Raw genomic sequence first — 25,805 nt, forward strand, 5'->3', positions numbered from 1 at the left:
GCCCAGAGCTCTGGCTAAGAACTGCCCCTCCCCGCCTCCTTTCCCATGCAAGAAGAGAGCTGTCAGGACAGCTCCCCCCACCCCCTTCTGCAGCGCCTGGCACCCACAGTCCGCCCAGTGCTTGCCTCGACCTCCCTGCCTCGTGTCGGTACCCTCCAGCTAGTGCTAGCAGGCTGGGAAGCCCTGGCCCCGAGGTGGATAGCAGGCCAGCCCAGGCCTCCTCGCCATTGCTGCTCTTGGCTTCTTCTGGAACTGGCAGTGGTAAATGTAGGCACATGGCACCCAGGACAGCCACACCAGGTCAAGGGGTGGTGGGAGCGGCTGTTTGCCCCTGTGGGTTTAACTGGTTCATACTGTTGGACCAGACTGCTGGGTGGGCAAGCAGACAGGTCTACAAGTGGGTCCCCTCTTCCCCAAGGGCTCAGAGGATTATCCTGGGGCCCCCACCAGTGGCTGGGAGCATCCAGTCGCTTTCCCCAGCATGAGTGCGTTCCAGCTGGGTTCTAGGCATCTGGCTGCCAGCATGGCCTGCAGCAGTGGAGAGCGGCCAGCAGAGGGAGCTATCATCCTGCGGTCACTGAAGGCAGAGACTCAGCGGTGGGGTTAGGGCCATCTGTGAAGCTCCAGGTGTGCTGATGTGCTCCGGGGCCAGCCATCAGAGGGAATCCCAGGCACCAGAGGCAAGGCCTGGGAACCCGCATTTTAACGAATCGGGGGGAGGGAGTTCTGCAGGGGTCGAGGGATTGAGACTTCTGATTTGTGGGGCCAGGTGGGAGCCAGGCTTCCCGCTTTCCCTCGCCCTGAGCGGCTCTGACGCCAACCTGAGGGCTCCCCTCCCCAGGATGGGCACTGCTGTTTCTCTCTGCTTCTCTGAGGTTACTGGTGTGGCAGCCATGTGGGGAGGAGCTGGGCCTGTATGCTAATGCCCTTCCCTGCCCAGGGTGGCGGGGGTGGTGGGGGGGAACCTCTGCTCACTGGGCTGTGTGGCCTTGAGGGGCAGGAGGCCAGAGCGGGCTTCAGCCTCTGCACCGGGAGGCAGGCTGCGGTCACGTGGCAGCGCTTCTCTGGTGGCTGTGGGGCGGGGGGGGGGGGGGGGGGGGGGGGGGGAGGGGACCGCATGAAACTCTGGCATCTCACCACTGCCCCTACCAGCAGCAGCTCGGTTCTCGTCAAATAAACATGACCAGGCCAGGTCATTTGTCTCAAAACCTATATTTTATCACTCCTCTCCATATATCTCTGAGCACCTTTGCCACAATTTCAGGAATGTGTAGAGCCTCTAATCGCGACCCCCTCCTCTCCCTAGGCCTTGGCGACAAGGTCCCTCACAGCCTGTGTGATGGCGTCCCTGTCGATGCCAAACATCTTCAGCAGCTCCGCCGGCTTCCCGCTTCTTGGCACCTCGCCCACGGCCAGGCGGGTGACGGTGATGCCAGGCTCGCCCACCAAGGCAGAGCACACGGCCTCACCTAGGCCGCCTGTGAGAGGAAAGGAGAGCAGTCAGGGGATGCGGCCTCAGGCTGAGCAGCGCGTGCGCTTCCTCCAACCCCAGTTTCTTCCCTTGCCCCAGGGATGACAAGATAGCACAGACACCGCCCTCCCCCATGCCTGGAGCCAGAGCAGACATCATCAATCAATCATGATCCTTCTGTGTTTTCCTAAGCCCAAGGTGGCCTCTGAGTCATTTTTAACACCATGCCCTGGGCAGCTGTCCTAGCTGAGTGAGCATCTGTACCTGACCTCAGAGGCTAAGCCCACCTCTCCTGCCCTGGAGCCTGCCCTGGAGGAGGGCTGGTGTGTGCTTGTGGGGGGCTGCTTTGCAAAAGACCCATTAAAGACAGAAATTCTGCACAACTGGGTCAGGGACACAAGCCACCTTTTCTCCTCTTAGCCTCAAGGTCAAGATCCTCCTGGGCTCCCTGAGCAGCAGCAGCTCAAAGAAGCCACATCAGCAGCCAAGTTTGCTGGGTCCCTGGCCAAGCCTGGGGCCAACAGGAGGCCAAGTCCCAGCTGCTCCAAGGGATGGCTCTGGGCTTCCTGGGCCCAGGCTGCCATCCTGGCCCAGGATGAAGGAGAGGTGTCTAGCCCTTCCCTGGTCCGCGTGCCCCCGGCTCTCCGGCCCAGGGCTGTTACCTTCGTAGTAATGGTCCTCCACAGTGAGGATCCTGCCCTTGGTAGCACGTGCACTTTCGAGAATGAGATTCCTGTCCAGAGGCTTGATGGTGAAGGGGTCTAAGACGCGAATATTGATCTTCTCTGTGAAGGGAGAGAACACAGGGGCAAGGCTGAGGGCAAGGCGCTGGGTGCTGTGGGTGTGTCCTTGCATGGGTGAGGTCGGGGGGTTGTCCTAAGAGTTGTCCCACAGTTAAAAGCCTGGGCCTATCCCTATCATTGGGAGACCGGCTGTCCCTCTGCTCCCATCATCTGGGTAGTGCCTGCCGACACCCAGTGGCTTGCTCCCTCCCTCTGCTTATCTATGATGCCCACGTCCTCTGGCATCCTGGACCCTGAATTCAGAGCATGTGGTCTCAGGGAAGAGAAACACCCGTCTGTCTCCTCTCAAATCCTGAGCCAGAGAATGTAAGCCTTTGGACCATCAAAGAACACCGTGTGGGGGCGCCTGGATGGCTCAGTGGGTTGGGCCGCTGCCTTCGGCTCAGGTCATGATCTCGGGGTCCTGGGATCCAGCCCCACGTCGGGCTCTCTGCTCAGCAGGGAGCCTGCTTCCCTTCCTCTCTCTGCCTACCTTTCTGCCTACTTGTGATGTATGTTAAATACATAAATAAAAATTCTTTAAAAAAAAAAAAAGAACACTATGTGGCTGGCAGGGGCCCACACAGCTTTGCCTCATCTTCCCAGACACCTTTGAAGATACAGGGGAAGCGGGAGGACAGTTCTCAGCGTCTGCTGTGAGACAGGGCCAGGGCTCACCGGGGGAGGGGAGGGGGACCTGCAGGCACAGGGGCCAGGCCAGACGAGGACCCCACAGAACGGCCTCAGTAGGATGAGCCAAATTCTGCCATGCCTCTTGAAGCCCTCCCCCGGGATCGCCATCTCTGACAGGGCTGGGCCTCCCTGGCTTCCCTCCAGCTCACTGGAGCTCTGGACACGCTATTCCCTCTGCCCGGGCCTCTGCTTATCACTTCCTTCTCATATCTGAGGTCATTTTCCTGAGGACACCCCTTCTGTCTTCTCCATCCTGCTCCACACGGCCACACCACGGCCTCTGCTATGATTCCCTGGGGCTCCTACCTTTCCTACTGTGTCAGAAGCTAACATCTGCAAGCCTGCCCTGGTGATAATAATAGTGATGATAACTCTAGGTCACACGGATTAAATCCTCAGGACAGCCCCACCGGAAAGGTGATGGTCTCTCCACTTTACAGATGGGGATACTAAGGCATGGAGATGTGGAGTAACTCAGGTAGTACCCCACTAAGTGGCGATTCGGGCCTAGTTATTGGACCACTGAGCTGGGGAACCTCAGCTCCAGGGCCACGGGGTAGGGGCAGGGCCTCCAGACACTGTGGTCCCGGAACTCAGCATCCTGCTGGCCACACAGTCCTAAGTGCTCAAAGTGGGGCTTCTATGGGGTGCCTGAGGGGCTCAGTCGGTTAAGTGTCCAACTCTTGATCACAGAGTCGTGAGTTCAAGCCCTGTGTTAATAAATGGTGGCTTTTGTCACTACCACCATTTAATCAGATGAAATCCCTTCTCTCCCCCAAGACTGTGGACGCCACTGGTGCCTGATCTAAGACCGGAGGGGGCCCTCCTCACCTTTCTTCAGCAGGTCAGCAGCAGCCAAGGCCTCGTGCAGGGTCACTCCAGCCCCAATCACAGTCACCTGGTCGTCCTTGCTCTTCAGGACCACCTAGGGAGGACACCAGGGCCAGTGAGGCTCAGGGACCAGTGGCCGGGGGCGGACCCTGGCTCTGGGCTTGCTTTGGGGTCTCACCGGGCCGTGAGTGGCACTGACCTTGGCTTGTTGGATTTGGAAGTCCTCGTTGTTGTTATAGATAATGGTGTTTTCAGGGCGGCTGGTCCGGATGAAGCAGATGCCCTAGAACAAAACACAATGACAAAGAATGATGAAACGTGGTATGCTCGGGCAGCCTTGGAGGGAAGATTTCTAGAAAAGCCACCGCTTCTCACCTGCCCACTTCCACCCCGCTGTCCCCATGCTGGCTCCCACCCCCCTCCAGCAGGGAAAGGGAGAGTCTTGTCCTCTGGAACATGCACCTCTCCAGACACTCCCCGAGTAGAGCAGCCCCGTGGCTATGCAGCCCCGAGCCCCACAGAGAAAGTGGCTTCCCTTTCCAGTCGGCTAGTCTCTAAGTGGGGCTGTTCCCTGCAGGTGTGTCTGGCAGAGCAAGGGGACCCACAGGGGACTCTGGTCCACGGCTCTGTGGCCCTCGGTCAGGACCCTGTCACTCAGCTCACTCTTTCTGTCCTGGAAAGCCCGACTCGGGGCGGAGACAGGTATCAACAGCCAGAGAGACCTGGGATGCTGGGATTCTCATGGACACAGAGCACAGTGATTGATCAGCACTGTCGGCCACGGGGCAGAAAGGGTGGTGTGTATCCTGTGTTTCCTGGTCTAACCTCTACAAGCCCCAGGAGGCAGCGGCAAGATCAGGAGACAGTGCCCCCCGGGGGCTGGGGGGCCTGAACAGCCAGCGCTGTGCCGGCCTGCTGACCCCCGCCCCCACGCCACAAACGGCCACATGCCCCACCTTGGTGTTGGCTGCTAGTTCCACCGCCTTCTCTGTAGACACCGCATCACTGGGGTAGAAGACAGTTGCGGTGGGGATGGACCGAAACATGGCCAGATCTTCCAGAGCCATCTGAGAGGGTCCGTCTTCCCCTGGGGTGTGGGGGAGGACACGGATGAATCCCCTAGCCACGGAATGGAACCCTACCCCCCACCCCCCGCCGCCGCCACACCTCTTGGTCCCGACGTCCAGGGAAGTGGCAGCGGCAAGCCTCCTGGCCCCGCACGACTTACCGATGGACACGCCGCAGTGGGAGCCGCAGAAGTTGATGTTGCTCTCCGAGATGGCCGCCATGCGGATCTGATCAAAGGCCCGCGTGAAGAAGGCCCCAAAGGCGCTGCAGAAGGGCACCGTCCTGTTGCGGGTGGCACAGCCCACGGCGACGCTGACCTGCGGGGCAACGGTGGCGGCGTCAGCCCCGACGAGAAGGGAGAGGGTGGCCGAGGAGCCCAGAGTCTCACGCCCCTCTTCGGGGCTGGAGGCATCGGTCACCCTTGTGACCGAATTCTCCTCTTCCCAGGCAGGAGATTCCAGGGGACCCAGGGCTTCCTCAGTCTGTCTGTCCGCAAACTCCTTAGACTTGAAATGACCACTTCAGAAATTCTCTTTAAAGTTCTGTTCCTGGGGACTGTTTTTTTTCCCCCTAGCAAACGAGGAAGACCTTTCCACAGAGTAGGCTAGGAAGCTTGGACATGGATGTTCCCTCCTTCCCAGGCTTCTGCGAACCCAGTCCCCAGCATCCTCGCCATCCCCCGGCCCTCTGCGGAGACCAGTCCTCCCTACACACTTCTAGGCCCGAGGAAGCTCCAGACCCAAATCCTGGCGTGGAAGCATGGAGGGCAGGCAGTGGCTCCAAGTCGGCTGCCACCTCCACAGCTCTGGAACCTGCCACGGACGTGACCTCCCCAGCCCACACACTGTGCCAGTTTAGTCCAGACCCTCCAGCTGCCAAGACTAGAAGCCTCAGAGAGACAAGTTCAAGTGGAGAAAGAACTCTGCATATGGTAGAGCCTGGTGGCCTTCTGAGCAAGGAAGCTCTAGGTGCTACAGGCCTGCAGGCCAGGCTGGTGTCCTTGGGGAAAAGGACCATGGCTGCTGGACCCAGCACATTCCAGCCTTGTGACTATGGCTACCCTACCACCTGGAAGGCCCTTTACCCCGAGACAGCCCAGCGAGCGCCACACGTGGCCTACAGACAGCATTTCCGGTGTGCACCTGCAGCCCACCTAGCTCTGCTGTCCGTCCACTCAGCTGGTACGTGTGTACCCGAGCAACACATGCACATTCCTCTCCCTCGCCGCTGCAGTTGCTTGAGGTCAGGGCCGGGTCCCCGCTGTTCCTGGGGTGTCCCTGGGCTGGCCTCCAGCCAGTGCCTGGCATGGCCAACATAGCTGCCCAGGGGAGCAGGAGGACTTCAGCCTTGCTCCACACCCAGCAGACCTCAGCCCCAGGCTGTCGCTGGCCTGGGGCCCACCTGCCCACCCCAGGCAGGCACCCACCATGTTCTGCTCCGCAATGTAGCACTCAATGAAGCGGTCCGGGTGCTCCTTTCTGAAGAGATCCGAGAAGGTGGAATTTTTGGTGTCCCCATCCAGGGCAATGATGCGGTCGTGGGCGCGGCCCAGCTTGGCCAGGGCCTGTCCATAGGCCTTGCGGGTGGCTATCTGTGGGGAGAAGAGCGTGCGGGGGGGCCCTGAGCACTGGGGTAGGCATGTGGCTGGAAGCCTGGTTCAGCCTCCGGAGGTCACAGCATTTGGGGAGGAAGAGGATAAAAATGAGGGTAGAAAAGGGAAGTCTAACACCACACAGTCTGGTGGAAATCTATCTTCTGCAAAGCTGCCAGTGGGAACTCGTACACTGACTGTCTCCAAAGCCCCTACAGGCCCTTATTCCCAGCCCAGCTGTGAGGCATGAGAGCTGGGGATGTTCTACTACCCCTGTGATAGGGAGGACTGTGAACGGACCCCGCCCTGCACAGGAACAGACAGAGGACCAGGGCAAGCCTGCTGTGGGATCACATCGGGGAGCGCCCTGGAGCAGGACAGGCCTGCCTTGGCTCTGCTAGGCTGGACACAGTGGTGTCCTGAGCTTGGACCTAGGGACTCAGGCTGAAGACCCAGAGATAAGGGAAATCAGGTGCCAGGGGCTTTGATCTCAGTGCCACTGGGAGCTTGCTGTGTGACTGTGGGCCACCCTCTTGCCCTCTCTGAGCCTCTGTAGGAAAACAGTCACACAGTTGGCTGTTCTCACGGAGGAGATGGCAAGATCAACACTTAGGATTCCTCCTCGCCCTCTCTCCCTTTCCCAGCCCCCCAGGCCCCAGGGAAGACACATCTTGGTCCCAGCCTCAGGGAATCCGAGAATCACGGCCACTCCAGCTAGACCAGAAAAGCAGGGCCCAACTCCGTACCTTATCCCCAACTTTATAGTTGGGTGGGCTGGGCATGCGGATGTTGGTGATGCTCACTGACGGGGCGTCCTCTTGAGGGGGGGTCACGAGGATCTTCTTTTTGCTCTGGATCTGGTTGTAAATTTCCTGGACAACCTGATCGGCCATGTTTTTGGGGAGGGGCTTCCCATGCCAAGCGTCCTTGTCCTCTATCCCTGTGGGTACGACACAGCAGGGCGGCGGGCCCAGTAAGACCAGAGCTCCCGAGGACCAGGAAGCTGATCCTCCAACAGCAGAGGGCAGGCCAGGGGCCGCAGACAGGACCGCAACGCTGTGAAGCACAGCCCCGTGTTGGGGGACTGGGGTTGGGTGAACAGGAGTCCGCATGCCCAGCCTCCATGGACCAGCGGCCAGGTCTCCTGGAGCTGGCTCACAGCCAAGTGCGGGGGTTTCCACACCACCTCCCTCACTGCAGGGAGGCCCCCGCTGCAGAAATACTGTTCAGTCTGTTGAACAGGGCGGTCAGGAGTGAGCCTGGCCAGGAGAATGGAAGCCGAGACCCAGAGCAGGGTGAGCTCTAGCCGGGTGTCCCCCAGCGCACGGGGCTGCAGCAGAAGGGCACCCAGGAGCGTCCCGCACCATGCTGCCCTGCTGTGTGGGGACCAGTGAGGCTGAAGAGCCCAATCCTCTGAGGTCACCTCAGCCCACGCTCTCTGGGCTCTCCCACTCAGCACCCAGCCCCCCTGATAGGCCCCCAAGAGCCCCCAAAAGCTTTGAGATTTCCAGATCCCACCTGGCGCTAACACCAAGGCATCCGTGCCAGGCGGCAGCGCCAGGGTACGAGGATACCCCCGAGTCCTCTCCTCGAGGTCCACCCCCTCCCCGAAGGCCCCAGAGCCATGTCCCTTCTCTACAGGACAGTGCTTGTCCTCATTTGCCGCATGGGCCAGTGGGGCATATGGTGAGGGGCATGTGGTGCAGAAGCTGGCCCAGGGTCTGCAGTTAGGCTCCATGGACCTGGGCAAGTGCCCGACCCCTTCAGTCCCGCTTTCCCATGTCTAACAGAGGTGAGGGCTGCCTCAGCCCGAGGGGTTCGGAATCCAAGGGGCCTGCGTGCTGGGGAGCTGCTTACACTTGCACTGCTCTCCGGGCCAGCCAGGAGCCATCTTCTAGACCCTTCTAGGCTCTGCCCATACAGGACCCTGGAAACACTTCACCCCTATACGCAGGAGACCCCGCTTACCTCCTGGGGGAGGACCCAGATTTCCCGGGTTCTCCCAACTTGGCGTCAGCCCTTCTGCTCAGGGCAGATAGCTAGAGCGGCCAAGGAGGCGGTGAAGATGACACCCAGGGAGGGTGTGGGGGGCTGTGTCACACCACTGTCCCTTCTCCTTACCAGCAGGACCTCCCAAAGGCCCTCCTCTCCTCCCGCACAACCCGGGCTCCAATTCAGGCTCAACCACGTGGATGGCTGACTTACCTCATGGAGCACTGCGTCCCCTACCTGCCCCTACCCGCCCCTACCCAGCCCCGTGCACCTGGTGTAAGGCATCAAAGGACTAGCACTTCCTCAGACACGGGATTTCAGAGATGTGCCCCACACTGGTGGAAACCCCACCACCTCGGTTGGCCACAGGGTACAGTGGTAGGGGTGGGGCGGAAGAGTGTGTGGACGTACCTGGGATCCCCCGGCCTTTGAAGGTCTTGGCAATGATGGCCGTGGGCTGGTGCTTGGCCTGGCCAAAGGCCTTGCACAGCTCCTCCACGCTGTGTCCATCCACGATGACAGTGTGCCAGCTGCGGACAGACAGCCAAGAGTGAGCAGCAGTGCTGGGACCCTGGGAAGGGCAGCCCTCGCTCTGCCACGTGGCTGTGGTCTGAGAAACACTAAAGGGGCGCCTGGGTGGCTCAGTCGGTTAAGTGTCTGCCTTTAGCTCAAGTCGTGATCCTGGAGTCCTGGGATGGAGCCCCACATCGGGCTCTCTGCTCAGCAGGGAGTCTGCTTCTCCCTCAGCCCCTCCCCACCATGTTCTCTCTCTTGAGTAAATGATTAAAAAAAAAAAAAAAAAAACCACCCAAAAAACCCTAAAAAGACTTTTCCACTTTTGATTTTATTTTCTCTTTTCTTTACCCTTTTCAAATTATTTTACATCCTGTTTGCCTGGAACAGATATTCTTTCTCTTTCCTAAGTAATTCAAAGCTTGGTTCATTTATTTTCTCTTTCACTCCTGACCTGTTTCCTGAAATCTACTAGTTTCCTGAAAGCTGCGTTGGGGACACCGCCCTGGCTCTGGAATCTGTCTGCTGTTAGATTCTTCAACAACATTTTGGCTCAACTTTTCTTTTCTTTTTTTTTTTTTTTTTTAAAAGATTTTATTTATTAATTTGACAGAGAGAAATCACAAGTAGACGGAGAGGCAGCCAGAGAGAGAGAGAGAGGGAAGCAGGCTCTCCGCTGAGCAGAGAGCCCGATGCGGGACTCGATCCCAGGACTCTAAGATCATGACCTGAGCCGAAGGCAGCGGCTTAACCCACTGAGCCACCCAGGCGCCCCTGGCTCAACTTTTCTTTAGGGAACACAGTTGGTTATTCCACAGATGCTGGATGTGAAGTGCTGGAAACATTTATCAAAAGGACCAGGGGCACCTGGGTGGCTCAGTTTGTGAAGCCTCTGCCTTTGGCTCAGGTTATGATCCGGGTCCCAGGATCGAGCCCCGCATCAGGCTCCCTGCTCAGTGGGGAGCCTGCTTCCCCCTCTGCCCCTCCCCCTGCTCATGTTCTCTCTCTCAAACAAATAAATAAAATCTTCAAAAAGAAAAACCAGCCAGGCTGCCAAACATGTGAGGGAAGGAGCCGGGGCTGGGCAAACTTTCCCTTTACTGCTGTCCCTTCTGGGACTCGGTCACGTTAAGAGTAATAAGGCAGCAGCTGGCGTGTCCTGAGTGCCGGCTCTGTGCAGGCCCCGGGTGGGCACCACGCACATGACCCCCCTCAAGCCGCAGCTCTGGGGCTGGGTGCTGTGGTTGCCCCCATTTCACAGACATGTAAATGGACATGGACACTGAGGACACAATAACCTGCCCCAGGTCACAAGGCAAGTTGGTGATACAGCCAGGACTTCAGGACATGGGTTCCAGACCCAGGGTTATGCTCCAAGTCCCCAGCCTGTGTGGCCTGAGGAGGCTCTTGTGACACCTGGTGGCCCGTTTCCTCCTCAGTCGGAGAGAGTATTTCCTCTCCTCACTTTATCAGGTCAGTCATCAGAGATAATAAACCCTGGGTATTGCTTAACCAGGGACAGCAGCCCAGCCTTGACCTTCTCTGTGCAGACTCCTCTACAAAGGGCAGCCCTGGAGGCCTGGGCCCAGGGTCTTCCAGACGCCTCTGCGGAGGCTAAGCATAGGGGCACGGGTCCCCTGGAGCCCCGACTGCAGCTCGGCTTTTACTCGGAGCAGGAGAGGGTCACTGAGGGGAGGGCTGCTCCAGCTAACACCCACCCCGACGACCTGCTCTGCAACACCGGACTCCCAATTCTCAACCACGCACACCCCTCGGCCCGCTTTACTCAGAGACGGGCCCTGTTCTACCCCTTGGGCTGGCTTAGGACGCGGCCCCCGGACGGATGCTCCAAGCCCTCAAGAGCCACATCCCTCAGTCCCATGCTGGGCCCCTCATCCCACTCCAGCCAAGGACTGAGAGAGGACGTGTGCAGTCGTGAGATGTGAGTGCTCTGAGCACTATCCCACCTCCCAGCATTACCAGTAAAGGGACTTCCTCACACTGGGCCTTAGGCCACAGCTCCAGGCCGGTGGCCTGGGTTGCCACTCTTAAGTCTGAAACTGTGAGCCAGACGTTGAAGAACAGACACCTCCTTTCAAGGGGGCCTGGCCTCTGGCTGACTCAGCCCTTGGACCTGAAAAGCTCCCAGCTCGGACAGCTCCAGGGTGGTGAGGCCACGCAGGCCACAGCCCCGTACTCACCCGAAGGCCTCGCAACGCTTCTGGTAGACGTCCACCTGGTGCTGCAGGGGGGTGGGGTCGCTCTGGCCCAGGCGGTTGATGTCAAGAATGGCAATCAGGTTGTCCAGCTTGTAGATGCTGGCGAAGGCCATGGCCTCCCACACGGAGCCCTCGGACAGCTCCCCGTCGCCCAGCATGCAGTAGACGCGGTAGCTGTGCAAAGGTGGTGGGTCAGAGGTTAGCCCCTCTCATCTGGGGCAGGCACCGTGTTCCCAGCCCGTCCCTCCTGGAGAGCCTGTCCCCTGGGGAAGGGAGCAACAGCCACGTGGGACATGTAACAGTGCGGTCAGTCACATCCCAGCTGCCCACCCTGCGTCCACAGGCAGGGCTCTGCTACCTAAGATCCAGAGAACAGGGGTGATTAGGGCACGAGTAGAATGAATAAGACTTGGCAGCAGGGTGGGGGACCAGTGTTACTATTCTCACTGGGGGGACAGGGCTTGAAGCACCTGCGTGGGGTGGGTCTGCTTCTCTCCACCTGTACAGGAACTAGAAGTATTGGGGAGCCCTGGGGACTCGATCTCAGGAGAGGGCTGGGGAGGCCAAGACGCATCACCAGGAGCATCCCAGGGTAAGCTGTCAGGCAGAAGGGTCCTCCCCGAGGACCACGATCAGGATGGGGACGGTGCCTCATAGGACGGGCCCTCCCCAAGATTCCAAGGCTGGTTCTCACCCTAAGATTCATGCCCAGCCCTGTCTCCACCCCGGGGGCCTTGTCCTGGGTCAACAAGGCAACCCCAATGGCTTCAAAGGCAGTGTGACCTGGTAAAAAAAGCACTAAACTTGGGGCACGTTACCCAGTGAACAGAGCCAGCTCTGAACCCCATCACCTCCAGGCCAGCGTATGGCACCCAAGGGGCTCTCCATGTTGAGCAGCCCTGTCCTTGAGGTGAAGGACAGTTGTCACTCTCAAACCACACAGATAAGACAACAGGCTCAAAGGTCAAGGGGCTTGTCTAAGGGTCACACAGCTGGGGAGGAGGCCAGCGGGGATTCAAACACCGGTCTGAGCGCCCAGCCCTCGAGGTCCACTCTGGGCCATCCAGGAAGGCACACAGCTGGAGCAGCGCTGGGCCTGGAGCTGGCTGGAGCTGAATGAGCTCAGCTTCAGGGCCTCTGGGCTTCCAGGCCCACGGCAGGGGGAGCTGGGGAAGAGGCGGGAGGGCAGGGCCACACTGTCAGCATGACTCAGCACTTGTGTGGGCCCGAGGTCAGGGAGGACTCCTGCATCCTCCCTCTGGTGCCTCCTGCTTTCCCTTCTGTGGTCTCCAGCAGGCCAGCCTCCCCCTACCCTGCCCTCTCCGTTCCTTGCTGAAGCGGTGTCCTGTCCCCCAGCTGTTCTCCCCTCCCCTCTGCAGGCTGCACTGGGGGCCCGGAGATGCTGCAGGTGGTGCTCCTGCCACAGCAGCTCCCAAGGTGAGCAGCCCAACGGTGCCCAGGCCAGAGAGACTAGGGAATCTGATTGACCTGGGAAGAGATTCCAGGGAAGCACGCTGGCTGCCTTCCCTGCCCTGCACCTACTGCTGTGGAAGGCCCGTGGGGGCCAAGGGCGGAGCACTGCCACAAGCTCTGGTCAGGAGGGTATGCTAGGGTCCCGAGGAGACCCACGGAGGCCTGCTGGATTTGGAACGAGGGCCCCAAAGGCCCACGGTCACAAACCGCCCTAAAGATAAGGGACCCTAACACGTGTCCCAGACGTGTTTGAAAAGCACCTCGAATATCCCACCCCATCAGGACTGCCCAAAGGGTTACCGCACAGCCATAAAACAGAAAGAACCTTATGCAATCCTTAAAACCATCTCTCGACAGTTAAGGCAGAAAATGTGCACCATGTTCTATAGATTAATGTTCTATAGTTCTATAGAAAAAATAGATCTTTCTATTTTTCTGAAAAGCAGAATGTACAACTGTGCACGTGCGAAGGTTACCGATCCGTACGTTTCCTCTCACAAGAACACGGAGGAAACAGGATCCGTTCAGTGAGATTCACGCGGGAGGTAGCTGAGCATAGGAAAATGTTCACTATCTCATAATGCGTTTCTATATTTTTTCCATGAGTTGGCACTCGAGAATTCAAACAAAATTATTTCAGAGGCAAAGTCAAGAACGCCAACTTGACCCACGCTCGCTGGTGGGCAGATGGGAGCGACGGGACAGGAGGCCAGATCGAGTCGAGCAGGCTTCCCCACTCCGGGAGCAGGCGAATTCCCCCGACAGCCTGTCTGTCCCCTCCTCCCTGCCAGGTACGGTCCAAGAGCCTGAGCCTTCGCCAACCCTGGCTGCTGGGAACGCAGCTCAACTTCTCCCTCCACTGGCTTTTGCTCCATGATGTCAGGGTCAGGAAATGACCCCTTCACAGGGAATTACTTCAAGCATCTGTAGGGAATAATTAACTCACATCTCTGGTTCTGCGCCAAATAAAATACTCTTAAACACACATCCCATTCTGTGCGTCTTTCTTCACTTCACGGTGAATCACTCCTGGTGGAGCGGAGTCTGTCCCCAAAAGGGTCTGGGAGGCTTCACAGCCTCAGCTCCACTCCTGGAGAGTGGTCTCGGGATCTCCCTCCCCTGCACACTGTAGGTGCTCACTGCGGTCCCTCTCTTCTAGGGGCCCATGCTCACCACCACGCCCTCACGACCGCCCTGGCTATGGCCCTTCTCTTGCCAGTGGGTGGACTGTAGGGCACTGGGGAAGCCCCTCCTACTCAGGCCCCTCGGAGCAGCCCGGGGACCTTTACTACACTGCAGATACACACCCAGGTTCAAATCTGACGCGTGCTTTCCTGGAATCCGTAGCCAACTCTCCTCCCCACTTACCCCTACAGACACCTGTCTGCCGGCCAAACCCAGCCTCACCACAAAGCCCTGAGACTGAGACCTGCCGCGAGGGGGTTCTCCTCCAAACCGCCCTGAGCTGGAATGGCAAATCTCCCCAAGCAGGCTTCTTGCCTATCCTCTGCAGGCCCTTCTCCCCAACGTCTGCCTCGTCTCTGGCTGGCAGGTGGGGCTCAGGGATGCCAGGACCCTGCAGAACACATAACCTCCTTCCCCAAGATAAAGGGGAGTGGCTCGAACCTGGGCCTATGGCGCTTTTGTCAGACCATGGGGCCGTGGGGCCCGAGAGGAGGTACCGGGGGCAACAGTTAAGGCCCGGCCGCCGAGGACCCCTCCCAAAACTACTGAAGGGAGGGTCGGGGAGTGGAAGTCTTACCTGGCTTTATCGAAGTATTTGCCCGTGTAGGCCATCCCACAAGCGGCCCCAAGGCCCTGGCCCAGGGAGCCAGTGGCCACGTCGGTGAAAGCTTGTTTCTGTTGGAGGAGAGAGGACCACAGTTACAGCAGAGAGTAGACACTGCCTTCCCCCCGCAACCAGCCTCTCAGGTCCCTGGCCTCAGGGCCCCGCGGAGGCAGGTACAGGCTGGGTGTGCAGAAAGGCCCAGCCCCGGGCAGCCTGCACCCGAGCGTGAGCTCTCACTCTCCAGCAACGGCGATGGGGGGTGCGGTTCACATACCAGCCGTGCCCACCAGGCAGCTGGGCGACCTCAGCCTCCCCCATCACCCACCTCACACCCATTCATGACAAGACTCAGGAAACACCTAGCCCTTGTGGGTGCCCAGACGGGAGGTGAGTTTTCACGGTAGCCTATAAACTCCAAACACTTACAGGGGCCAGCACCTGGGGGAGTAAAGCTGGGGCCCTTCCCTGGGGTGTCCCCAGCACCCCACTGTGACCCCCTCATGGACCGCGCCATGACCCTCTTTTCTCTTCTCCCAAGCTGTGTTGACGAGGCCGGTGTGGCCCTGGGGGCGCAGGGAGGTTGGGCCCGCAAAAGGCCTTGCCCTGAAGCCTGGGGTGAAGAATGTGCCCTGGAGACACCCACTTCCTTCCTTCTTCACCTCAACGCCCTCTTCCCCGACTTTCAACACCCTCCATTTCTCAGTGGCACCCGCTCCCCTCCCCACACGCCTTGAGAAACAGGAAGTGCTCGCCGAGGCCGGCTGCTGTGGTGGGGGGTCCTCACCGGGACAGGGTGCCCATCCAAGTCAGAGGTGATCTTCCTCAGGTTCAGCAGCTCCTCCTCGGGCAGGAAGCCGGCCTCCGCCCAGACGGCATACAGGATGGGAGCCGCGTGGCCCTGTCAGGGGTCGGGGGAGATGAGCGGCCCAGGGGGCATCGGCCAGGTCGCCAGTACTTGGGGGCTGCTCCACCCCGCACACCGCGAGCGAGCAGAGCCTGGCCGAGCCTGTCGGCCCTTTCGGGGAGGTGGCAAGTGAAGGCCTTCGGCGCCTCCACAGCCCGAGGCTCCCCCAGCCAAGGCCGAATGGGCCCCGGGACAAGTGCAGGGGGAGCACAGCTGTGCCGCCTGCCCGTGCCAAAAACCCCAGCAGGCCGCCGGCCGCCCTAATCCCTGCTTTCTGGCATGGGAGCCGACCTGGACAGACTTCTAAGCTCTCATGCCTGCCCTGGGAGCCCAGAGGCCACAGAGCCAGGCCTGGGTACAGGTGGATTTCAGGGCTCCGTGGCATGGTCTGCGGCTGTGATAGTCATGCATGAGTGGTGGGCTCGGACGCCTCAGCCCAGAGCCTGCCATGGGGCCCTGCCACTCCCAAGCCAGCAGGCATGGGCCTGGGGGCACCAGCCCTGCACAGAGAGCCGTGCAGTGCCCAGCTTTGACGCTGTACCCCAGGCCTGGACTGGAGTTCCTCCTGTTCACATAAAACAGGGGCAGAACAGCCGGCAGATCATTTTCACAGTCCCCGATGAATTCAGCTGTTTGTTTCTTAACTTGGCCTCAGTGTTGCTGTGGGTCGGCACGGGGTGAGGCACCAACGGGTGGGCCGGGCCGGCGGACACCAGGGGATGGGTCCCCTCAGAGACCCCTCACTGCCAGCACAGGGCCCGTGTGCCACCTGGCCCAGGGGAAGGGTGGTGGGCTGGGCTCCTACCTTGGAGAGCACAAAGCGGTCGTTGTGAGGGTTCCGGGGGTCCTGGGGCTTATAGCGCATGGTGTGGAAAAAGAGGACGGCCATGATCTCCGCGGCACTGCAGCATGACGTGGGGTGGCTGTGGGCCGGGGGAGAGACAAGACGCATGCATCATGGCCCCAAGCCTCGGAGCAACAGGGCTCTCCCCAGGCCCAGGTATGGGGACCTGGGGGTGCATATGCCAAGGAGCCACAGGCCTGGCTAATCAGAACACCACATGCTCCTGTTCCTGGAAGGGCTGCAAGGGGTCCTAAAGATGCCACTATGGGTGGTAGGGGGTCACACCCTCCTGGGGCCCAGAACGGACCCAGTGCAAGGCAGTGCTGAGGCTAGAGAGTAGAGCCCGGATCTTACCTCACTGCTTCTAGTGGCAGCTGTCAGGACACAGCAGCCGAGGAGTACTGCCACTCTGTCTGACAGCGAGCTACATGCCAGGGGTCCTGTCAGGACACTGCCCACTCATGAGGGGTACCCTGCTTTCCCAAGCCCCAAGAGGTGCTGGTTGTCTTAGGCCATGGGCAGGGGGTAGGGGAGGGAGACTCACGGAAGAACCACAAAGGTCCCAGCAGCCTCAGCACAGAGGGCTGGCAGCCGGGAAACTGGGGCCTCGGACTCTCCTAGGCATCACTGGACTACTTGGCCCTTTTTCAGCTGGCATCGGAAAGGCTGGCATCGCCATTAGTAGCCAAGCTTTTGTGCAGAATTTAAAAGGCAACACATATTATCTTGTCTTCCACAAAGGCTCTGATCATGAAAAAATTATAACCCTTTCTGCCCATGACCAGGGTGGAGGGAGTTCTCACAAAAGCAAGAAGCTGCCCTTCTAGCCCTGGAGTGGTGGGGTCAGGGGACGACCCCCTTTTTTTTAGCCTTTTGTTCTAAATGCAGTTCCCTGCAAATACCAATTTGCATGAACAACAGAACGTGCAAGGGTCAGACCTTAGCAGAGGCTTGTGGAGGTCTCTCAGGACCCTCCTAAGTCCGCCAGTTCAGGGGCCAGGCCACGCTGGAATTCTCAGCTGGCCCTGACGGCCCCCAGGTCCACAGTTCTGTGAACACATCAGCTGCAGGGCACGGGCCTCCCAGCCGCCTGCTCCATGCAGCTCAGTGCAGCCCTCGGAGCTGCTCAGAGGTCCGACACAGAAACATGCCTAATGCCAAACCCAAGGGCACATGCAGCACCTGGGGTTCACGCGCGCCTCCCTCCTCCCCTGCTGGTCAGCTCCCCATACTGGGTTAGGGGGTGAGTCACTCCCAGCGCAGACACATTAGTAGAGAAACCCAGAACTGTCCATGCTGGTTTAGTACAGGGGTCCCGGCACACCATCAGCTTATACTTAGCCGTCTTTATGAGCTCCGGGTCATGGGGGAAAGACACTAGGCCTGAAAGAGGGAGGTGAGGAGACATAAATAGGAAAACTTGCTCCACAGGGCAGGGACCTCTCCCCCTCATCCCCCGTGCTGAACTTAGCTGGAGGACAGCCTAGTCAACACCAGCCAGGCTGACCTCCTGCCTCCCCAGCCTCCCGGGGCAGCCTGGTCTCCGAGGATCCTGTTTCAGAAGTGAAGACCCCAAGAGGAGACGCTGGGTGGGGAAGGGCACAGGAGGATGGCGGGTCAACTCGCTCAGGGGAGAAGGCAGGCAGGGCAGGTGCAGGAGCTACCCCTGACCCGCCCACCCGGTGAGCCCAGCGCGACATTCCCCCACCCCCCTGGGGGCGTCAGGGATCCATTGTGTGGCACAAGCCCTTTCTGCACGTGGTGGAAGCATGCCCAGGCTGGGGCAGAGATGGGCTGGGAGGGAGAAGCTCAGCCAGGAAGAGACACCAGAAGTTGAAGAGTAACACTTCCCTGCCAGGTCCGTGAGCAGCAAGCCGACAAGGTCATCCCCTCCAAAGCCTGCATCCTGGCCTCCCTGCTGGCCTGTCTGAGCACCCACAGAGCGCAGACGCACAGGGCAAGGGCTTCATCTCCCTGAGGCTCAGCTCTTTCATTTGTAAACAGGGATGCTAGGTAGGCATGGGCAGGATGCAGGGCGGCCCAGTAAGGTAATGCGTTTGAAGCCTGGTCACTACGGGCCGCCACCATCCATCCACTGGAAGGCCAGATGCCAAACTGCCTGGTGCTTCCAACTCCTCCTTTGCTGGCCGGGACTGAGATGCCCTGCGGACCACGGGGCGGGCGGGAGGGGAAGGAATGAGCCTACGACTGAGATGGTTACCTGTAAGCTCAACCTGCTAGAGGGACTTCAGGGCTGAGAGTGTCTGGAGCCTGTGGCTTCAGGGCTTGAGCTTCCCCTGCAACCCCAGCATGTCTGGGGTGGGGAGGGGACCTCTGTGGGTAGAGGCTCCCCCCAACTCCATCCTGCCGGGGATGTGTGGGGTTGTGACACACCTGTGGAGGTAAACTAGCTAGACAGGTGAGAGGGGAGGGCTTGGGGGGAAGGTTTGCATCCTACTCTTTGTGATGCATGTGGGGAGAGGGGCTACAAGTTTGTACAAGACCTGCACTGGCCTGAACAATGCACCTCCAGTCCCAATTCGTTCAGTCTACGAAGAGGGCACTGATTGCTTCAAGCAAGGCCTAAGTGTCTCAAGGGTCCTACCTATTCTTCCAGGCGTTCCCCCCTCTTCCCTTTAGCCCACACCCCACATGTTTGCCAGCTTCCCTGCAGGAGAAGCAGAGGGAAGGTCCCTCACCACTCTGGCAGGGCTGGTCTCCATTACCAAGCCATATGGCTGCTGGCCTCCATAAAGTGACCCCTCTCCCGCCATACTCCAGCTGGGCCCACATCGCAAGGAGTCACAAGGCTTCCTGACAAATGAAAAAACCCGGGAGGCCAAGCACCTCAGCGTATAGAAGTACGAAGAGAAATAATCTATTGTGAAGAAGGAATACCTAGTACCCAATGAAGAAAGTAAAACCACAAGAGCTGAAAACCTATACCTGAGAAACTAAGAGTTTATAAAAATGCTGTGAGCTCAGGCAGTAGAAAGATAATAAATAGAACAAATAATACATTATATGTTAATTAAAATAATAAACTCATGGAATAGGAAACAAATATAATATATATATATATATATATAAAAGCCAAAAGTTAGCTCTTAAAAAAAGAATACAAATTTAGTCAAGGTCTGATAAGGCAGGATCCAGAAAAAGAAGGGCAGTTACTAGAAAAGGAAGGAGAGACCTAATAGATAATGATACCCCTAACAACGAGATGCAAAGAAATTTCGAAACAGCAAACAGTCTAGGAAAAAAAAATAACTCCCCAAAACTGACTCAAGAAGAAATAGAAAACCCGAGTCATCTTTCAACAGTTACAAAGAAACAGTTACAAAGAAACCAATCAGCCACGGCAGGTGCACATTCCCCACGGCCCAGCCACACCACATGGTAGGTGTACTCCAGGAAGGACAGGGGCTGTCCTTGCATTGCCTGCAGCGGCCACACCTGGAGGCACCCACGTATGTGTTGGCACAATAGGTTACTCACACCACACTCGGATAACAGAAAGCTCGGCAGGACAGTGACAATGAGTGAACCACACAGATACAGCGCCGACCTACTCTCACAAATCTACCACGTGAGGAAAGCGTACTGCAGAAGGATCTGCAGACCAGAGAAGACCATCCGATTAATGGAGATTTACAAATGTTATAAAATGATAAGGAAAAACAACGGAATGAAAATGCACAATTCGGGGTGCATTTCTTCTCTCCTTTTGGGGGAGGAGGAGGGACACCCAGGAGTTTTAAAGCACTGCAATGTCCTGGTTCTCAAGCTGGGTGGTAGGCACATCCAGGTGTATTATTTATAACATATGTGCATTATTTGTACTCTTTTCTAGCTGTATATAAACAAAACTACTCAGAAGGGAATCCCAGGATGCAGGATGGAAGTGACTCTTGGAAGCAGTCCTTGTTCTTCCTGCTCCCGGAACTGCCCTTGCTGGCTCCTGCCTGGAAAGACTTTCTTCCAGACCTTCACAGTGTTTCTTCTGGGGTTTACCCCTATGCCACCTCCTCTGAGAAGCCCTCCCTGACCACACTATCTACAAATACCTCTTCTTCCCCTCACTTACACTTGCCACCACCTGACGTGACATGCCTATTTACTGCCTACTTATCCTACTGCAACACAAGCTCCACAAAGGGAGGGACTTTGAGCCTTTTCACTGTTGTACTCTCGGGCCTGAACACAAAACCTGGCACCAAGTGCACAAATGCATAAATGATGTACCTTGGCTCTGAGATCCTAGGGGTGTAAACTCTGAACCTCAGTGAACTTGGAGATAGTAACAGAATCTCGCCGAATGAGGTGGTGTGTGTGTAAAGAGCTTGGCACAGTACACAGAAAAAATGGCAGTGGTTCAGTATTTGTGTCTAACGTATCATAGATGAAGTCTAACCTCTTCCTCATTTTGAAGATGGAACCACTAAGAACCACAGAAGGGAAGTGACTTGCCCAAGGTCACAAATTCTACCATCAGAAGAGCAAGGACATGAGCAAAATGCTAAGAGAGGCTGATGAGCACACAAAATGAGGTACATCCCCACGATGGAATATTCCGGAACAAAAATAATTAAGTACCGCCACATGTTACCATATGCAGGACCTTCCAAATGTGCGAAGTGGAAAAAAAAAAAAAAAGTCAGACCCCCAAAATCCCATTCTGTATGAGGATGAAGTGAAATGTCTGGAAGAATTAGATGTGCAGAAAGTAGATTAGCGGCTGCCTGGGAGCTGGGGATGAGTGCAAATGAGCATGAGGGACCTTTCAGGAGTGATGAAGAGTCCTAAAAAACTGGATGTGGCAAATTCACTAAAAGTTATTGTAAATCACTGTTATTTTACTAAATTTACGGGACAGTCCGTCAGCTGAGTCAGTTAAGCATCTGCCTTCAGCTCAGGTCATGATCCCAAGGTCCTGGGATGGAGTCGGGTTCCCTCCTGAGCAGGGAGCCTGCTTCTCCCACTCCCTCTGCCCCTCCCACCACTCGTGCTCTCTCACGCGCTCTTTCTCAAATAAATAAATAAAATCTACTTAAAAATGTACTGAGCTTACTAAAAGCCACTAAACTGTACACGTAAATGTTACGATTTGCATATTATACCTCAATGGAGCTGTTGCAGATTTGTTTTTCAAAGGAGGATAAAAGATGGGGAGCCCAGAGGAGGAAGTTCTCAAATGTCCATAGTCCCTGGTCCTGTTGTGCAGCCCGCAGAGATTCACTAAGTCTCCAAGTGCAACTTCTGAGCACGAAGCCCGAACAGCGCACGCCCTAGTCAGCCAGACCCACCTGCTGCTGGAGTCCAACATCTTGGCCCCACAGCCCTCTCCCCCCACCAACTCTGGGCAGACTCTGCCTCTGTGGTTAGGACAAGAGCACAGGGACTGCCTAAGGACCCACCTCTGGGCAGGTCCCAGCCCTTAGCATCCAGGGCCATCAGTGGTGGTCTGTGGCAACAAAAAAGTTCTGGATTTGGTGGGACCAGGCTCTAGTGACCACAGGCCTGCCTAAAGAAGCAAAGTCCAAGGACCAGTGCAATGACAGGGACCATGATGCTGTCAGAGCTGATGCAAAACCCTGAAAACATCTCAGGCAGACCCTAGGCAGGTTCCCGGTTCTGGGTTTCAGGAAACACGGTCCAGCACCCACCCTGCTGAGTTCAGAGGTCTCTTAGGCAAAGAACTGAGTCACTCTAGGACAGCCTTGTGTTTTCACACCGAGTTGGGAAATGCTGCTGGGGCAATCTCAGTGGGCTGTCCTCTTGCCTCAGTCAGCACCAGGCTGGGGTGGAAAGCAGCCCCAAAGGAGGAGGAGGCCCTGACAGGGCTTCATGGGGCCAGAGACTCAAAGGAGCCCTTCTGAGCCCTCAGCCGAAGCATCCCTGGAAAGCCAGAGCTGGGGAGCAGGAATGGACTTCCAGCCACCTCAAAGTCACATGGCCCTCCAAGATGTGAAGCCCACAACAGCAGGTGGCAGGGCCCCAGGGCTTGCTCATTCCATTCCCCTAGTCCCACTCCTGAGGGATCCACTTGGGAAATCACCTATCCATGAACTTCTCCTTTAAAGATGGGGAACCTGCCCTGAGACGGGAAGGGCCTTCGAGACAAGGGTACAGCCGCTCAGAACAAAGCTGGGGTTAGGCTCCTGTCTCCCCGTGCCCACCAGCCAGGTCTGGCCAGACACAACACCCCCAGGCAGCCCTCGCAACACGGTGGGTCAGAGCCCTAGGGACTCCTTAAAGGCATGGCCGCCACCCCTGTTCAGGCCTAACTCTGAAGGGGTCCACAGACAATACTCAGCGCTGTTTGGATAATGCCACAGCCGAGCCCTGATCGATGAGAACTACAAAATCTTCATCCCCAGCCTCAGCAGCCAGGCCCCTTCAGGGGAGGCCACCAGATTTCACTTTTGTAAAACCTGGATGAGCTGGGCCCTGCCACGGTTCCTTCAGCACGTGGAAGGACAGGACCCTGGAGCCAGTCCTGCCATTGTCAGTGCTGCCTCCACAAAGGGCTCTCTGTGAGGGCTTTGTCCCTCTGCTCCTCCGACACAGAGGCCAGTGTCCTCGCTGCCCAGGGCCTTGGAGCTCCACAGACGGGTTCAGCGATGGCACGGGAATGGGAAAGCTACCAAGAAATCAAGACCTCCCCGATCCTGAACCCCAAATGTGTAACCACAGCCCCTGTGGGGGACCATGGAAAGACCCCAGAGCGTCAGCTCCCCAGAAAAGAGGCGTCCTGACGAGAGGGTCACTTTGGCTGGGGCTACTGCCCAGACTGGGCCTGAGCCTCAGGACTGGGCCTCACTCCCTTTGGGGAGGGGCTAGGGCCTCAAGGTGAACATCCAGGGACCGGAATGCTGCCCTGCCCCCCAGTCCTCCCTAGCCATCTCTGCACACACACAGCTCAGCATACACCCCTGAACCCCACTCTTGTGACAGCGGTTGCGTAGCACCACTACTTCCTATTGTAAAAGAAGTTTTCTCTAAGTCTCTCCTGCATCTTTACACACTGATAAACACACAGGAATCAGTCTTAGACACACTCGTTCTTTTGGCAAGTGGACACTTTCTGAGCTCAGAAGTTCCTCCAAAAGGCATTATTACAATGTAAACCTGGATGTAACTCTCAGCCACCCCAAACTGTTATCTTTTGCCTGTAGGTTTTTAACTACCTAACAAAGTCCCAGGAGACCTACCTGACACCCCTTTCTTTGGGAGCCTCTATGTGATGGGGACTCTCCCAGTGTCCCCAGACTGACTGCCATCTGCCATTTCTGCACTGGGCTGTCCCCTTTAGAACTTCCCCTTGGGAGCTCCTGATGCTTGTAATGTTATCTCATTTCTCCCAGTGCTTTCAAGCTGACCCAACTGATACCCTCCATCACTGCACTTGTCTTGCCCTTTCCAACTTCCATTGTCCAGCGTGGCACTGACTGGCCAGGCTCAGAAGTCTTCTAGTCAGACCAGCCCTTCGCTGGGCAACACGGAACAGCCAGCCACCAATGACCAGCCTGAGCGACTTGCCTAACACCCCAGTGTCAGGAAACGTAAAAGCATCTCCTTCCAACAGTTATTCTCAAAATGCACAAAACAGTACTAGCCATAAAGGATGCTCTGTGTCATGCCAGGGAAGCCTGTTTGGGTGCTCAGTGACCCTGAATTGTCTGCAGGTCCTGTGTGGGCCTGCAGGATGCTCAGACATGTAACAGACTTAACTGGGTAATTGCCATCTCTCCAGAGGGATCCCGAAGAACCTGGCTAGACAAGCTCCCAGCACAGAGTAGGGCTCAATAAAACCCTTCAGGGTGAGTGACCCCCTGAAACGGTCAAGGGAAGGGGACCTAGTAGTACCCAGCAAACAATACCAGCTGTGTCGACCTCCTGTGTGCCAGGCTGGGGAGGGGGCACTGCAAGGAAGCCCAATCCCTGCCTCGGCAAGGAACACCACACAGAACGGGTAAGTCCGACACAAACCCAGTGGAGAAAATGGATTCAAGGCCCGCATTGGGGGTGGTCTGAGAGAGACCTGCCAGGAGAGGTCTAATTCCTTCTGAGAACTGGAGGTCTTAAAGGTGAGTGAGTCCCCATCCTGAAAGTCAAACAGATTTATTCATTAATAACAAACATACCCTGTAAGACACTGGCCAGAAGCTAGAATTCTGTCATTGCTTTCAGCACACAGAGGGGCTGGAAAGATTCCTGGAAATCACCCCCTAGCAAACCCTCAAAATCACTTCATCAGCCTGGCACAGTGCAGTCTCCCAGTCGTCATGCCAGGGCCCAAAGGGGACACCGGAATCCTTGAAACCCTCCAGGGCAAGGGAGCTACTACTGTTCCCATTTTATAGAGTGGGAAGCAGACTCTGAAGTAACTCACAGGCTGACCCTCCCAACTGTCCCCAACGCCTCCAGCTCTACGCTGGCCTGTTATTATCATGGTCCCTGCTACCTTCGGAGGAGGCTCCCTGGAATCAGCAGCAGCCTTTCTAAAGCTTCTGAGCCAGAAAGGCCGGCGGGAAAGGCTATTGGGGGATGGGCCTCCGGCCCCGGCCACGGGGAAAGTGCGTCTGGCAGCTGGCCGGGCCCTGGGACTCGGTCCTGGGACTCGGTCCTCGGTTCTCTTAGCCTTGCAAGTCTCCCCTCCCACTCCTCCCGCCTCCAGCCCCAGGTCCCATCTCCGACCTCCCCTGCAGGCCGCGTGCCGGGTTCCGCACCCACATGGCCGCCTTCTTCCCCACTCTCCAAGCCTAGCATCTCAGCAGACCCCTGCTCCAGACTCGGACCCCAAAGCACGGGTGGCAGGAACGTGAGCGGCGAAGGGGAGTGGTCGTGTGAGGTGGGGAGAGGGCCGGGCCCCAGGCTCCCCGCAAAATGAGGTATTAAAACAGGCGCCCTCGTGTCAGGCCGCCGGCATTTCAACAGCAGCTCTCGCCGTGTGCCGCACTGGGCACCTGTTCCCCCAGCCTCGGTTTCCCCACCCGCAAGGCGGAACATTGGTAGCGGCGCCCACAGAGGGCCGCGCGCGTGGAGCGCAGGGCCGGGCTCTGGGCGACAGCGCGGTCACAGTGGGCCTCCCGGCACCGGACTCCCCAGTCCGGTCCCCGCGCCCCGGACTCTCAGGGGAGCCGGCGCCCGGGGAGCCGCAGGCCCGGCCCACTGGACGGAAGCCCGGCCGAGAGCGCGCGCTGCAGCGGAAGGCGTCTCCGGCCCGGGCCGTGCGAGGCGCGCGTCCCCGCCACCTGACCGCGCCCCGGCCGCCTCCCTCCAGGAGGCTCCGTGCAGCGCGACACGGAGCCGGCGCACCCGCGGTGACCGCGGCCTCCGGAACGGCGCCCTCCCGGTCCCCGTGCCCGGCACTCACCCTGAGCCGGCCGCCGTGGTGGCCTGGATGGAGCTGATGCGCAGGCGGTTGGCCGTGTCCTTCAGGGCCTGCAGCTTCTGCTGGTCAGGCTTGTGGTAGCCCTCCATGGCGCGGCCGGGCTGGCAGGAGGATGGGGTGGACGAGGGTGAGGACGTGGAGACGCACAAGCGGCGCGAGGGCTCCGGTGGCGACTGGCGGCGGCCGAGGCCGAGCACCGCGCAGGGGCGCGTTAAGACTGCCCGGACCCGCCCATGGG

At 58.0% G+C, this 25,805-nt stretch overlaps 1 protein-coding gene across 1 annotated transcript; it reads right to left on the reverse strand.

Moving 5' to 3' along the window:
- Nucleotides 1–1,193: 1,193 nt before the first annotated feature.
- On the reverse strand, nt 1,194–25,805 carry TKT (transketolase). Its single transcript, XM_059389946.1, has 14 exons — nt 25,550–25,805; nt 16,132–16,249; nt 15,207–15,320; nt 14,396–14,493; nt 11,143–11,334; nt 8,840–8,958; nt 7,183–7,376; nt 6,272–6,436; nt 5,006–5,162; nt 4,734–4,864; nt 3,977–4,060; nt 3,778–3,871; nt 2,134–2,256; nt 1,194–1,478 (listed from the first exon to the last, which is right to left on the reverse strand). The coding sequence occupies exons 1-14, from the start codon at nt 25,654–25,656 to the stop codon at nt 1,303–1,305; spliced, it is 1,872 nt and encodes a 623-aa protein (XP_059245929.1). The 5' UTR covers nt 25,657–25,805; the 3' UTR covers nt 1,194–1,302.

The sequence above is a fragment of the Mustela nigripes genome, chromosome 2, assembly GCF_022355385.1.
Source record: "Mustela nigripes isolate SB6536 chromosome 2, MUSNIG.SB6536, whole genome shotgun sequence".
NCBI classification, from domain to species: domain Eukaryota; kingdom Metazoa; phylum Chordata; class Mammalia; order Carnivora; family Mustelidae; genus Mustela; species Mustela nigripes.

Coding starts and splice junctions, on each gene's coding strand:
- TKT (XM_059389946.1), bottom strand. CDS start 25,656: ATGGAGGGCTACCACAAGCCTGACCAGCAGAAGCTGCAGGCCCTGAAG. Junction 16,250..25,549: donor ACCACGGCGGCCGGCTCAGG/GTGAGTGCCGGG, acceptor CCCGGCCCACAG/CCACCCCACGTCATGCTGCA. Junction 3,872..3,976: donor TCCAAATCCAACAAGCCAAG/GTCAGTGCCACT, acceptor TGTCCTCCCTAG/GTGGTCCTGAAGAGCAAGGA.